The sequence below is a fragment of the Phalaenopsis equestris genome, unplaced genomic scaffold (assembly GCF_001263595.1).
Source record: "Phalaenopsis equestris unplaced genomic scaffold, ASM126359v1 Scaffold000589, whole genome shotgun sequence".
NCBI lineage: Eukaryota > Viridiplantae > Streptophyta > Magnoliopsida > Asparagales > Orchidaceae > Phalaenopsis > Phalaenopsis equestris.
This window is the reverse complement of record NW_018165029.1, coordinates 128037-141618: the sequence shown is the minus strand read 5'-3', so window position 1 is coordinate 141618 and position 13582 is coordinate 128037. Positions and strand designations below refer to the sequence as shown.

General features: G+C 35.1%; 1 protein-coding gene across 2 annotated transcripts in view; it reads right to left on the bottom strand.

Annotated features, from left to right (window-relative positions):
• Nucleotides 1-2015: 2015 nt before the first annotated feature.
• LOC110029537 (glycoprotein 3-alpha-L-fucosyltransferase A-like) overlaps nucleotides 2016-13582 on the bottom strand; it is a 43542-nt gene continuing 31975 nt past the window's right edge. The window contains exons 6-7 of one of the 2 annotated variants that reach the window (XM_020731872.1): nucleotides 3741-3971; nucleotides 2016-2631 (exon numbers count right to left, since the gene is read on the bottom strand). In XM_020731872.1, the coding sequence (XP_020587531.1) occupies nucleotides 2376-2631; nucleotides 3741-3971 (487 nt within the window). In that variant the 3' untranslated portion in view covers nucleotides 2016-2375. The remainder of the gene's footprint in view (nucleotides 2632-3740; nucleotides 3972-13582) is intronic. The other variant, XM_020731871.1, reaches the window with a different exon arrangement.

Below are 13582 nucleotides of genomic sequence, written 5' to 3'. Positions count from 1 at the left end.
AAAAAAGGGTGTATCAAAAAGGCACACACACACACACACACACACATATATATATATATATATATATATATATATATGCATGACAACTAGTTATTCCTTTAAAATTAAGACAGTATATACCATATATTATCGTAAATATTCTACACTTAACAAATCTAATTTAAAAAAAATGACCATAAAGAATATGGACATATTAAATTTATTAATAAAAACTCAATTTTTATAATGAATGTTCAATTCATCCCTGCTAATTATACATATCACACAATTCTTATATATTCACATACCTCACGCAACTCATATTTACATACATGCCACTCAAACCTTTGAGATTATATTAAAATATCACTATTACAGTATTACTAACCTTCAAAATTATTCAAATACACATTTTCATACATATGTATTAATATCAAGGTATCCTAAAAGTATATATCAGACTTTAAGATCTAAATACGTAAATACATAAGATTTTTGTGGTCTAAATGTAAATTTCCATTTTTTTTTTCTTAAAAGAGGATTTAATATGATATATCTCAAGATTGTGAAACACCAAAATATAGAATCAGAAAAAGTTTCGAGGTTCAATAGTTCAATCAGAATTGAACCAAAAGATAAACCAGTTGACAATTGACATAATAAAATTTTAAAATATTTTGATATAATTTAAATAATAAAATAATACTATTTTAATATCATATTTTATTAATTCAACAAATAATATTTTAAATTAAAATTCTTCTTTTGAATATTTTGAAAAATATTTTAAATAAATAATTTAAGAAATTATATTCTATAATTTAAATTTAAATATCTAATTTTTAATGATCCAATCAAAATAAAAAGACAAAAAATTGAATACTATTTGACCTGGCTGATTTTTCAAAAATTATCTCGATTCAACCCCATTATGACTGGAATCTTGTTCTACGCAGAAATAGTTCGGAACTTGAATTGAATTGATTGAATGACTAGTTCACAGTCGAACCGGTCAATCCGATCCAATTTTTAAACACATGGTATTATCCATCACAACCCAAGATTAGGGAAAAAATTTACGTACGCCAAGGGTACGCAGAGATGCGTATATAATAGGATACACGGGCGTTATATGGGGGTTACATGGGGGTTATAACCCGTTGTACCTCCCGTGTAACTCAACTGTAACCCGCGCTTTTATTTTATCCATTGAGATTACAAGGTTACAGCGGGGTTACACCAGAGGTACAACAGGTTATAACCCCCTTGTAATCCTCATATAAACCCCGTGTACCATATTATGTACGCATCTCTGCGTACCCCTTGATGTACGCAAATTTTTTCCCAAGATTAGAGTAAGGGAGCTTGGCATTCTAGCACATAGTAAAAGCTTGGTGAAGAAAAAATTTACAAGTATTTGTGCCAGCTATAAAGAATTCGTTCATAATTGACTTGATAATATAACATATATATATATATATATATATATATATATATATTGTTCAGCTCAATAAATGAAGAAGGCAACACAACAGAAATGAAAAGACAAAAACTCTTCTCTTAACAAGCCAAGCAAATTAACACTAGACCCCGCTCAATTTCAACTCAATTCAGGTCAAATGTCAACTAGTTTAGTTGATGTACATCTTCAAAATTGATGTCAAATTCTTGAGTTCTCAACTCATCTACATTAAATTTAAATTCACCACGATACTTGTACTCAAATAATAGCCATAATTTTTATAAACATTTACATGCATACCACTCAATTTCTATGTATTTAAATACCGAATAACTAAACTTCGATTTTTACATTCGTGCCACCTTATGCATGAAAATGTGCACTTCGCCTTCTAGAACTTATCATAATGATATTTTTTAAGCGAGATATCAAAAAAAAAACAAAATTTAGATGCTAGATATGTAAATACATAATAATTAGGTGGCATGCATGTAAATGCCATCTATTACTATTATTAGCGGTATTTACATGCATACCACACAAATTTTATTTATTTACACAGAAAACACCTAAATTTTCATATTTACATACACAGCTCTCAAATATTTAAATTCAAGGAGAGTTGAAATAGCAATGGGTTAAATCCTGCTAAAATCCAAAACATACGAGATGGATTCAAGTTAAATCATATCAAGCATCTTCTTCGATTTAACAACACTAGATTTTATAAATCCAGATTTACTAAATCCTACTTCACCAGGTCCTACGCGCAGCCAAACGCGCTCTAAGAGCGAAGTACATCTTTTCATGCATAAGTTTATGACACGCAAGGGTTGTAAATGTTAAAAGTTTAGGTGTGAGAAATGTAAATACATAAGAATTATGTGGTATATATGTAAATTTCTCTACTAATTATTATTATTATAGAAAATGATCATACAAAAATAACTTCAAACTTAGTGCAAGGGTGATTGTCAATGTAATTTTGCAGTGCAGAGTCATTTTCAAACCTGAAGGTGTAGAGAGCCTGTCTTTGAGTGAGACCAATAGGGTATATTCTGTACACTCTCAGCTCATCTCCTCCTCTTATGCTCTTTGGCCGCTCGCTCTTCCATACCGGTATGTGATTTATTGACCTGAACTTCTTCAGCACAGCAAACTCTATTCCTTCTAAGGTTAAATAACGAGAACTGCCAAATTCACCAAAAATTAAAATAAATGATTTTCATTTACATATCTGCCACCCAATTTTCAATATATTTACATATCTAACATCCAGACTTTGCTTTTCACATTTATACTAGTATTTTTTTTTTATTTTTAAAAATGAAATATATTTTTTCATGCATAGATAGGGCGGAATGTATGTATTCCCAATGCACCTACAATTCGAGTATCACACTCTCCACCGGGGGAATCAGACTTTGCTTTTCACATTTATACTAGTATTTTTTTTATTTTTGAAAATGAAATATATTTTTTCATGCATAGGTAGGGCGGTATGTATGTATTCCCGATGCACCTAACAATTCGAGTACCACACCCTCCACCGGGGGGAATCGAACCCCAGACCAGAAGGAACTTATAACTAACAAGCAAATGCCCGACCAACTGATCTGAGTACGCGGGGCATATATATATATATGTATGTATGTATGTATGTATGTATGTATGTATGTATGTATGTATGTATGTATGTATGTATGTATGTATGTATGTATGTATGTATGTATGTATGTATGTATGTATGTATGTATGTATGTATGTATGTATGTATGTATGTATGTATGTATGTATGTATGAATGTATGAATGTATGTAAACTTTCAGATTTATGCAGGTATCACACATTTTTTATCTCTATTACTTTTCAAAATTGAAATAAGCATTTTCTTGCATAGATTTATGACACCGAAGTGCATAAACTTGATATGTAAATTCTGGTGTTAGATATTCAAATACCTAAGAGTTGTGTGGTATGTGCATAGATTTCCTAAAATTTACCGCTGAACAAAATAACAAAAAGAAGATTTACATACATGCCACTAAATTGCAATGCATTTACATATCTAACACCTAATCTTCAATTTTTACATACATGCCACCGTACCTATGCATAGAAAGGTATATTTCACTATTAAAAAGTTAAAACAGTGATGTTTTGGATGAGATACGAAAGATTAGGGTGGTTTAAATGTAAAAAAATAAATTTTAGGTGTCAGATATGTAAATACATAGGAATTGAAAATAACAAAATTAAAAAATGAAACAATTCCAAAATGAGAAAGTGGAATATGTACCTGAGGAAAACAGATTCCATCTTGAAACGGCCTCTCTCCCTCACAAATAGATGGTATAAAGTGCCGGTCTTGGTTCTGCATTTACATGGCCGGTTCTGAAAACCGGGCGAGATGGCTTCTTCCTTGGCATGTATAATGGTTGCCAGATGAACACACAGCCTGCAGGATGAATGCACAGCAGCCATGTCTACAAGAGCTTTGAAGGAATCGGAAGGACCTTCAAATTTCCAACTACAAGGCAAAAGGTGCATCAAATGAACATAATTTCATGAATGTTGTAAAACTATAGAAGTTACATGTAAATGTTTGTTGGGAAATAGACAAAACATAATTCAAACATAAAGAATGAAAAAAAGGGAAGATTTACATAAGTAACACTTAATTCTTATGTATTTATATATCTGACACCTAAACTTCAATTTCTATGTATGCGTCCGCTTACACATGCATGGTCTGATACCATATAATTTCTTAGAGCGGAAAAATAATATTTTTCCTAAATTTCTTAAGACTCGGTTACAAGATAAATAATAGGAGAAGCCCGCCATAATTGAAAATACAAAAGTCCCATGCTAGAAAAAATAAATAGGAATTACCAATAACATATAATTCTAAAAGTAAATACTATTAAAAATAGAAAATAATAAAAATAGAAGATATCTAAAACAGAAATTCCTAAAATTCCAACACCCATCTCAAATTGGAGCATATGTATCTATTACGCCCTACTTGCTTACAAGAAACTCAAAATTATGCTTGAAAAGCCCTTTAGTGAAGATATTTGTAATTTGTTATGTTGTAGAAGTGAAAGACATGCAAATAGATCCATTATCAATCTTTTTTTTTATGAATTGTCTAGCAATCCCCATATGTTTCGTGCAACCATGCTGCAATGAATTTTCTGCAATGTTGATGGCAACTTTATTGTCACAGTTCAACTTCACCTACACGTTTATCGAAATTCATAACTCTTCAAGATATCTTTTCAGCCATAGAACCTCACATACTCCTTTAGCCATAGTCTAATATCCTGCGCCAGCAATACTCATTGCCACCACATTATGTTTCTTACTTCGCCATGTAACTAGATTTCCTCAGACATAAGTACAGTATCCAGACGTCGACCTCCTATCAACAATTGAGCCCGCCCAATCTGCATTAGTGTATGTCTCTATATTGTGTTGTGTGGTCTTCTGAAAGAGTAAGCCCTTGCCTAGCATATTATTTAGGTATTTGAGAATCCAATTAATCGTTTCAAGATATGTCTCATAGGAAGATGCATAAATTGACTTATCAAACTTACAACAAACAATATCTAGTCGTGTATGTGATAAATATATCAACTTTCCCACCAACCTCTAATATCGAGCTCTATTCACTGGGTAACCTTCCTTCCCATCTCTCAATGTTTTATTGGGATTAATGAGAGTGTTTACAGGCCTACAACCACTCATCCTGGTTTCCTTTACAAGATCAAAAACACACTTGTTGGGAAACAACAATCCCTTTCTTCAATTTAGCAACCTGCGTTTCAAGGAAATGCCTCAAAAACCTTAATTCTTTACTCTCAAAAATTGATAAGAGGAAAGTCTCTAATCAGTTCATTTCATATACATTATCCCCAATGAGAAGTATATCATCCCCACACACAATCAATATGGTTATCTTCTCATCTTTTGAATGTGTGAAGAATATTATATGATCATCTTATCCTTGAGTATACCCTTGACATCTAACCAACAATATAAATATCTCAAAACCACGCTCTCGATGACTAATTCAACCCGTATAAGAACTTTTTTAGTTTACACACTCTTGTGTTGAACTTCTCACTAGATCCTGGAGGTGCATCTATGTAAACTTCTTCCTCCTCTAAATCCTCATTGAGAAATGCATTTTTTATATTTAACTATTATAGTGGCCAATCAAGATTAGTTGCAAGTAATAAAAGAACTCCTATAAAGTTTAGTTTTGTATCAGAGGTGAATGTCTCTAAGTAATCAATATCATATATCAAAGTAACTCCTTTGGCGACCAGTCGAGACTTTTACCACTCTAGAGAACCATCGGACTTATACTTAAATGCAAACACTCATTTGCATTCGATAGTTTTCTTCCCTTTAGTTATATCAACCAATTTTTACATGTCATTTTTTTCAAAGCTCTCATCTCCAGGAAGACAGTCTCCTTCAACTTAGGAACATTTATAGCTTCGTGCATAGTATTACAAATCTCCATACAAGAAAAATATGAGATAAAAGCCCAAAAAAAAGGCGAGGGGTTTTCAAATAACAAATAATGAGATAATAGATGTTGGGTGGAAGATCTCACCCCCTTACAAGAAGTAATGGAGAGACTCGAATCATTAGATTTAGGATTAGGGCTAGACTTAGGTTTAGGATTAGATGAGCAATCCAAATGATTCATAGAACCTTTCTATGGAGTTGTCCTTTGTCATGAGTAGCCAATATCAAATGGTATCACTGTCGTAGTTTTTTTTCCTATTTCCTCTTTGTTAGTTGTTATATGAGATTGAAAATCATGATATTGACACTGCAGGAAGATCTGAATCGTCATCACCGTCTAAAAAACTCGATCCACATTCTCCTGATATAATATAGCTTGAATTTTTAAGTTGAACGATCAGGTTGTGGAGATATAATTAGTGAATCTTCAATTTGAAGAATACTAAAAACTAGTAGTCAAATATTTGTTTTGCCCCACTTGAGAATAAGGTGGAAAAAAGGTTGTAATTCAAAAAATGTGACCCGTGATAGTAAATATTTTTTTAGAAATATTATCAAAATATTTATACCCCTCTTAGGTAAGAGCATAAGCAACAAACACACATTTGCTCGAGGATCAAGTTTTTCTTGATTATAACCATGAATGCAAACAAATGCAGTACACCCAAACATCTTCAAATGTAAGGAAAATAAGAGCCAATTTGTTGGATAAATTTTATGAAAAACATCAAAAGATAATTCAAAGTTTAAAACTTTATTGGATATTCTAAAACTGAAGAATGTAGCAGTAAAAATAATTTCAACTCAAAAATATTTTGACACCTGATTTGTAAATAATAATGCACGAACAACTACAAATAAGTGTTTTTTTTTTCAGCCACAACATTTTTTATGGGGTATCAACACAAGAGCTTTGATGAACTATCATTTTTTCCAAAGAAATTGATCCAAAATATTTTTGAAATACTCCCAAGTCCCGACTAATCTCAATCAGTAATATTCTAATAATTTTTTAAAATTGTGTTTGTACCATGGTGTTGAAGATCTTGAAAATAGTTTCCACTTAATTTTTATTTCATTAAATATACCCAACATAACTTTGTGTAATCATCAGCAAATGTCACAAACTATTTGTCCCCGGAATATGTAGGATGTCTACACGAACCTCATATATCACTATGAATAAAAGTATAACTAGTTTGTAAATTTGGGGAAGGGGGAGGAAAAGACGCAGGATGATATTTGGCAAACTGACAACATTCAAATGGAAAAGATGACATTTTTTTATTTTGGGATAAATTAGAAAACATGAATTTTAAATACTAAAAATTAGAATGATCTAATATATACAACCATAACAAAATAAAATTGTCTTTGGAGATGAACCAAAATAAAATAAGTTCTTTGACATTGTCTATTCATGTCAACTTCATCATCAAAATAATAGAGTTCATCCTTTCCCTTAGCACTGCTAAACATACTCCTAATAATCAATTCCTGAAATTTATAAAAAGAAGAGTAGAAATTAGCTTGATACTAGTGATCAAAAGTAATTTTATTAATGAAAAATAAATTACAAGATAAATTAGGAACATAGAGCACAATCCTGAAGGGAAAACAATGATGTGAGTTTGACAATTTATATTCAGAAATTACAGAGGGAAAACCATTGATAATTTGGACACTTTTATTGTCAGCACAAGGTTTATAGGATAAGAATAATTGATACCGGAACTAGTAGGAAAAACAATAGAAACAAAACTTTTATTAATAAGGAAATAGGGTCACAACATAATGCAACCGGACAAAATAACACAAAACATAAACGACACAAGTAAAAACCGCTAAAATGTATCCCAATGGGTGGTGGAGGTCAGTTAGAGGGATAGGGATGATTGGAAGGGATGATAGTGGCAGTGAGGGGGAGGTACAAAACTGTAAAGACAACAAGTAGGAAGGGTTGTAGGTGATCGGTAGTGGGCAGTGGGGTGGCTGGAGGAATTGGGAAGGAGATAGGAAGGTGAGATTGCGAGGTACGACTGTGTAATGGTCAGGCTAGGTGTTGGGGTAACGGAGGGAGAGGTCGGCTGTTGAGGAGAGAGGAGGAGAAGATTTGGGGAAGGTAAAAGGAAATGATACAATCACCAACTTGGAGTAGGATACAATCAGAGCACCACCACCTTCTCGGATATAGCCTGGAACAGAGAAAAAAACTCCACATAGGGATCTGAAGACAACACAACTAGTATTGAACTCTTACACATGCAAAAAACAATAATTTATAGACTCCCACTGGAGAAAAATAGGAAAGAAATAAAAAGAAACACTCCCAGACAAATGAAAGGCTAGTAAGGCAAGAAGAATCCATATAATACTATGTATATAATGACGGGTGTGGCAGCCTCGTGATACTCCCTCCTGGATCACAAACTATCGTGATCTCGCTTGATTCACGCCTCTTCCTCCTTCGCAAGAGTTCTCCCACTATCGCGCTATGAGTTCACCACACATTAGAGCGTTGTTAGCGCCCCACATTAATCTCCGGGGATTGAGGGGCTTCGAGTTCATAAGTCGAAGCTTTCATTTCATCGTCAGCCACCCCTAGATCTCATTTGCGACTGCACTGTCTCCCAAGGTATCTGAGTGTCTTCCCTAACTTGCAATAAATGTCCATATTGATTTGTCCTCCTGAGGCTATGGACCACGCCTATACTGCTTAATCTTCCAAAAGTAACCCACATTCAGTGCAATTGGGTGTGCAGTGAGAGTAGTCAGGCCCTTACGGCGATGGCACTGATGGTACGATGTCGACCTGACATTTCCTCGATCGTATCTATCATGTATCTGGAGAAGGTGTCTCAGTCTTCTCGTTCGGTGTCATCACTAAAACTGGTCTCGCTATCACCACTCTACTGGTAAGAGCTCTTATGATCTCGAGCTCCACCGAGGAAAGTAGAACAATGTAGTTTCCATCCTTGATGAAGTAATATGAGTTCTTGAATCTATCATACTTAGTCCTCTAGTCAAACTACCACGATCTTCCAACAAACGGTGTCAAGAATCCATAGGGACCATGTCACACCACACCTGGTCTCTAATAAAAAACTCTACTAAGCATTTTCGGTCGATTTTGACCCAATTCTCCTTCAGCCACGCCAGTGAATATGACTGGGAATGCCTCTGAGTCCCAAGTCTCAATTTCTCTATCATATGTGTCAAAGCCACATTCATGTTGCTTCCGCTGTCGATGATTCAAATACATACTTTTCCGTTCACTGTGTAGTGGGTGTAGAATATGTTGTAGCGAAGCCATTTTGAAATCCTAGTGTCCTCAATCCGCAGGATCCGTCGAATCACGAGCACATATCCTTCATCTGGAAAAAGCCGATACACCTCAACTTGTTCCTCAATTTTCTCTTCATCGCAAATCTCTTCCACGAAGTGTTGATCGATAAGTGAGACTACTCTGTTGGTGGGACATTGGAAGGCTATGCGACCGTGATCGTGGTATTTGAAACATTTCTTGGCCAGTACATGTTGGAGGTGCTACCTTTCTCCTATTTCTCCCCGCTCTGATCCGGACTATCATTCTTGTGTCTGGTTTTGCTAACCTCTCCTGGGGTGCTTTTGTCGGTTGTGGTAACTATAGGTGATTGCTGGCCTGAAGGTTATTGCTTAAAGGATGATTGTGCTTTTTCTGTCTCTCTACTTTCAAGACCAGTGTCTGGAAATCTTCCAGTGTCCAGTACGGTTGGAGCTGCACCACGTTGTTAATGGAGGGATTCAGTCCCAAAGATATCTGGCTACTGTATGCTCCTCTGGTTCTGTCAATTCTCACTTCAGCTGTAAGTGATCGAATTGGGCTTTGAAGTGGAGTTTCAAAAACATATCCTGGCGATAGTGGGGTAGAAGATACTTTTTTGTATTGTCTTCTTCATCTTCTCGTACTTAGCGAGCTTCTCGTTGTCTTATGTTTTCCTCTGTCTCTACATATTTTCCCATCATAGGGAAGTGCTCTTCTTCAACTTAATGGTGGCTAGCTTGACCCACCCATCCTCTGGCACCTACTTATACTTGAAGATTCGTTCAAAAGTTTGCAGCCACTCAAGGAATGCATCTAAATCCACGCATCCTTCAAACTTGGATAAAATCCACCTTTATTTCGTAGTCTCTGTGTCCTCCCACTGGTATCTCCTCTCTGGCTGTGAGGGATTTAGATATACCTCTCTAGGCCTCCACTGATACTGGTTCTTGAAACGTCGTGGCCTGTCTTCCTCACCGCTGAAAGTCTCCTCATGGAAGGGATTTAGATCTTCATTTTTTTCTCCTTTTCGACTCTCCAGATTTGGGTCGAAAATAACCTCCATCCATGTTAACTCTTCAATTTACGCAAGTCTTTGTTAAAGGCGACGGAGCTCATGCCGTATCTCCTCCTGGGAAGGCTGGGCACGTATCTTGTTGGTGGCATGGCTAAGTTTTATGATTGGGCGATGAAAGAGGGCATAGGAGACTCACTATCGATGTAGAAAATTTAATTTGTTGTTGCTGATTTCCAAAATCAGCAAGGAGTTAATTAGGGTTAGGTTAAATTCTTAGTGGAGGTTTGAGAATCAGAAATGAAAATTTTTTATGAAGGTGAATTGGGTAGGGGCGGATGCTAGGAAATCCTAGGAAGGGGCTAGAGTTGGGCTAGGTCTGATACCAAATGATACCGAAATTAGTAGAAAAACAGTAGAAAAAAAAATGTTTATTACTAGGAAAATAGGGTTACAATACAACGTGGTCGGACATAACAATATAAAGCATAAACAACAAAAGCAAACACCTCTAAAATGTATCTCAATGAGTGGTGAATGTCGGATAAAGGGATAGAGAAGATTGGAAGGCATGCAGGTCGCAGTAAGGGTGAGGTGCAGAACTGTAAGGACAACACATAGAAAGGGTTGTAAGTGATTGGTAGTGGGCAGTGGAGTGGCTGGGAGGAATTGGGAGAGAGGTCGGAAGGCAAGATAGCGAGGTACAACTGCACGCAATGGTCAGCAAAGTGTTGGGTGATAGAGGGAGAGGTCAGCGGTTGAGGAGAGATGAGGAGAATATTTGGGGAAGGTAGAAGGGAAGGATATAATCACCATCTTGGAGTAGGATATAACCGAAACAGCACCACCTCCTCGAATACATCCCTAAAATAGGGAGAAATACTCCACACAAGAATCTGAAGACATCACAACTAGAACTATAACTCACACACACACAAAAAATAGCAATTTATATACTCCTATTGGAGAAAAATAGAAAAGAAATAAAAAGGAACACTCCCACACATATAACGGTGGGAAGGCAAAAAGAATCCAAAAAATACTTTCTATATTACGACGGATGCGGCAGCCTCGTGATGTCTTGGAGTAGGATATAACCAAAACAACATCACCTCCTCGGATACAACCCTAAAACAGGGAGAAATACTCCACACAAGAATCTGAAGACATCACAACTAGAACTATAACTCTCACACACACAAAAAATAGCAATTTATATACTCCTATTGGAGAAAAATAGAAAAGAAATAAAAAGGAACACTCCCACACATATGAAACGGTGGGAAGGCAAAAAGAATTCAGAAAATACTTTCTATATTACGACGGATGCGGCAGCCTCGTGATGCTCCCTCCCGAATCGAGCGCAGTTAGTGCTAGTCATATGAAAAGTTATGCCAAAAACAATATCCAAAAAATGAATAAAATTAAAATTAACAATACAATATCAAAAGAGTTATCCTTCTTCACACAAAAAAAAAAGACTAAGTTGATGCCAATTTTGGAGATTGAAGTAAATTGTGCAAAAAGGTTGTTTTGTTTCCTCAGTAGTAGCTTGATAGGTTTAACATTCTCATTTGGGTTTTGATTTCTGATTAGCAGGTTTACAATGAAGCTTTCAACATGTCTTATTTGTATGCCATAATTTTTTGCAATACTTACACCACCATGGGTAGAATGAAGTGATTTCAGAATTATTAAATGAGTAGGAACGGTAGACTTTCTTCAGGTGCCGGTCATCGCTGAGTTGTACGACATCATTAGACGAGAGCAGAAGATGAGAGAACCACGAGTCGATTTTGATTGCGAGCTAATTGGGTGCCTAAGAGTACAAAAGATAAGTGGGAGAAGAAGGATCAATCTCTGCTCACAATATCATCAATAACATTCATCTCTTGATCAATGATTTCAAATGTGCCAAAGGTTGAGAAAAAAATGCGAAGGGAAAGAACCTGTCAGTGAGAAACCGGTAGAGTAGAGGAGAAGAAAGCAGAAGAGTTGGAGAAAGCCGAAAAAAAGTCCTGTTGGAAAAAAACTGATGACCGAAAAATGACTTACGACTTCAAAAGAGAGCAGCTTGAAGTAGTCTATTCGAACGTGAGAGGTAGCTATAGCAGACACGACAGGCTTCAAAAAAGAAGACAACAACATTGTGAGTAGCGGATTTGACAGCTTCAACGAAGAAGACAACGACTTCGAAGGGGGCACATGAATAACTGCTTTGATCATGAGTTCCTTCACGATGGAAAAACCGAATGATGCTTCAAAGGAAGGCGCATGATCAGAGAATTCACACTCAATTTATCGACATAGGTTTTGTATTCCCCGAGAAGCTTGATGCAAGTTCAGTCCTCGCCGAGAACTCTAGGATTTCAATCGTTTAACTGAAAATATATAAATTTTGAAAAAGAAAAAAATATTACTCCTGCTAAATTTTCTAAGACTCAATTACAAGATAAATAGCAGAGTAAGACCACTACATTAGGAAAGCCACAAAATCTGCCAAAAATCCCTATGCTATAAAAAAGGAAATAGGAATTACCAACAAAAGATAATTCTAAAAGTAGAAACTACTAGAAATAGAAAATAATAAAAATAGAAGATATCTAAAACAAAAATTCCTAAAATTTTGACACTAAGGAAAGGTGTACTTCATTTATTTAAAGTTGAAATAGTAGTATTTTTTTAATTTATATGAAAGAATTTGATGTTATACAAGCAAAAAATTAAGTTGAAGAGCTAGATATGTAAATACATGAGAATTCAGTGGTACATATGTAAATGCCCCTATTTTATTTCAAGAAAAGAAAAAAAACGATCATGGATAAATACAAGCCAAAATGACTGGTCCTAAGGGTGTAAATGAGCCCTCATCTATATTTCGAGCTCAAAAAGTGTGTTCGTGTTCGGCTCGTTTGCTTAACGAGTCGGCTTAACGAGTAGAACACAAGCTGTTCACGAACAAAGTGTCGTTTTGACAACCTTAATCACATAGTCATAAGACATTAAGGGTTTGAACAAGATTTAAAAATTATTATTTATATTAAAACATCATTTGAATCTAATTTAATAATTTTTATCCTATTTTCTTAATTAGTATTTTAATTAATTATAAATCTTCCTAGCCTTGTAGTAAATTAGATTTTTTTAAAATACTCCTCATATATATATATATAAACTTGATGAGTAGTATTTCGAGCCAAAACGAGCCGAGCACGAACGAACACATCTTTGTTCGTGTTCGGCTCGTTAACTTATCAAGCGAAGACACCGAGCCGAACAC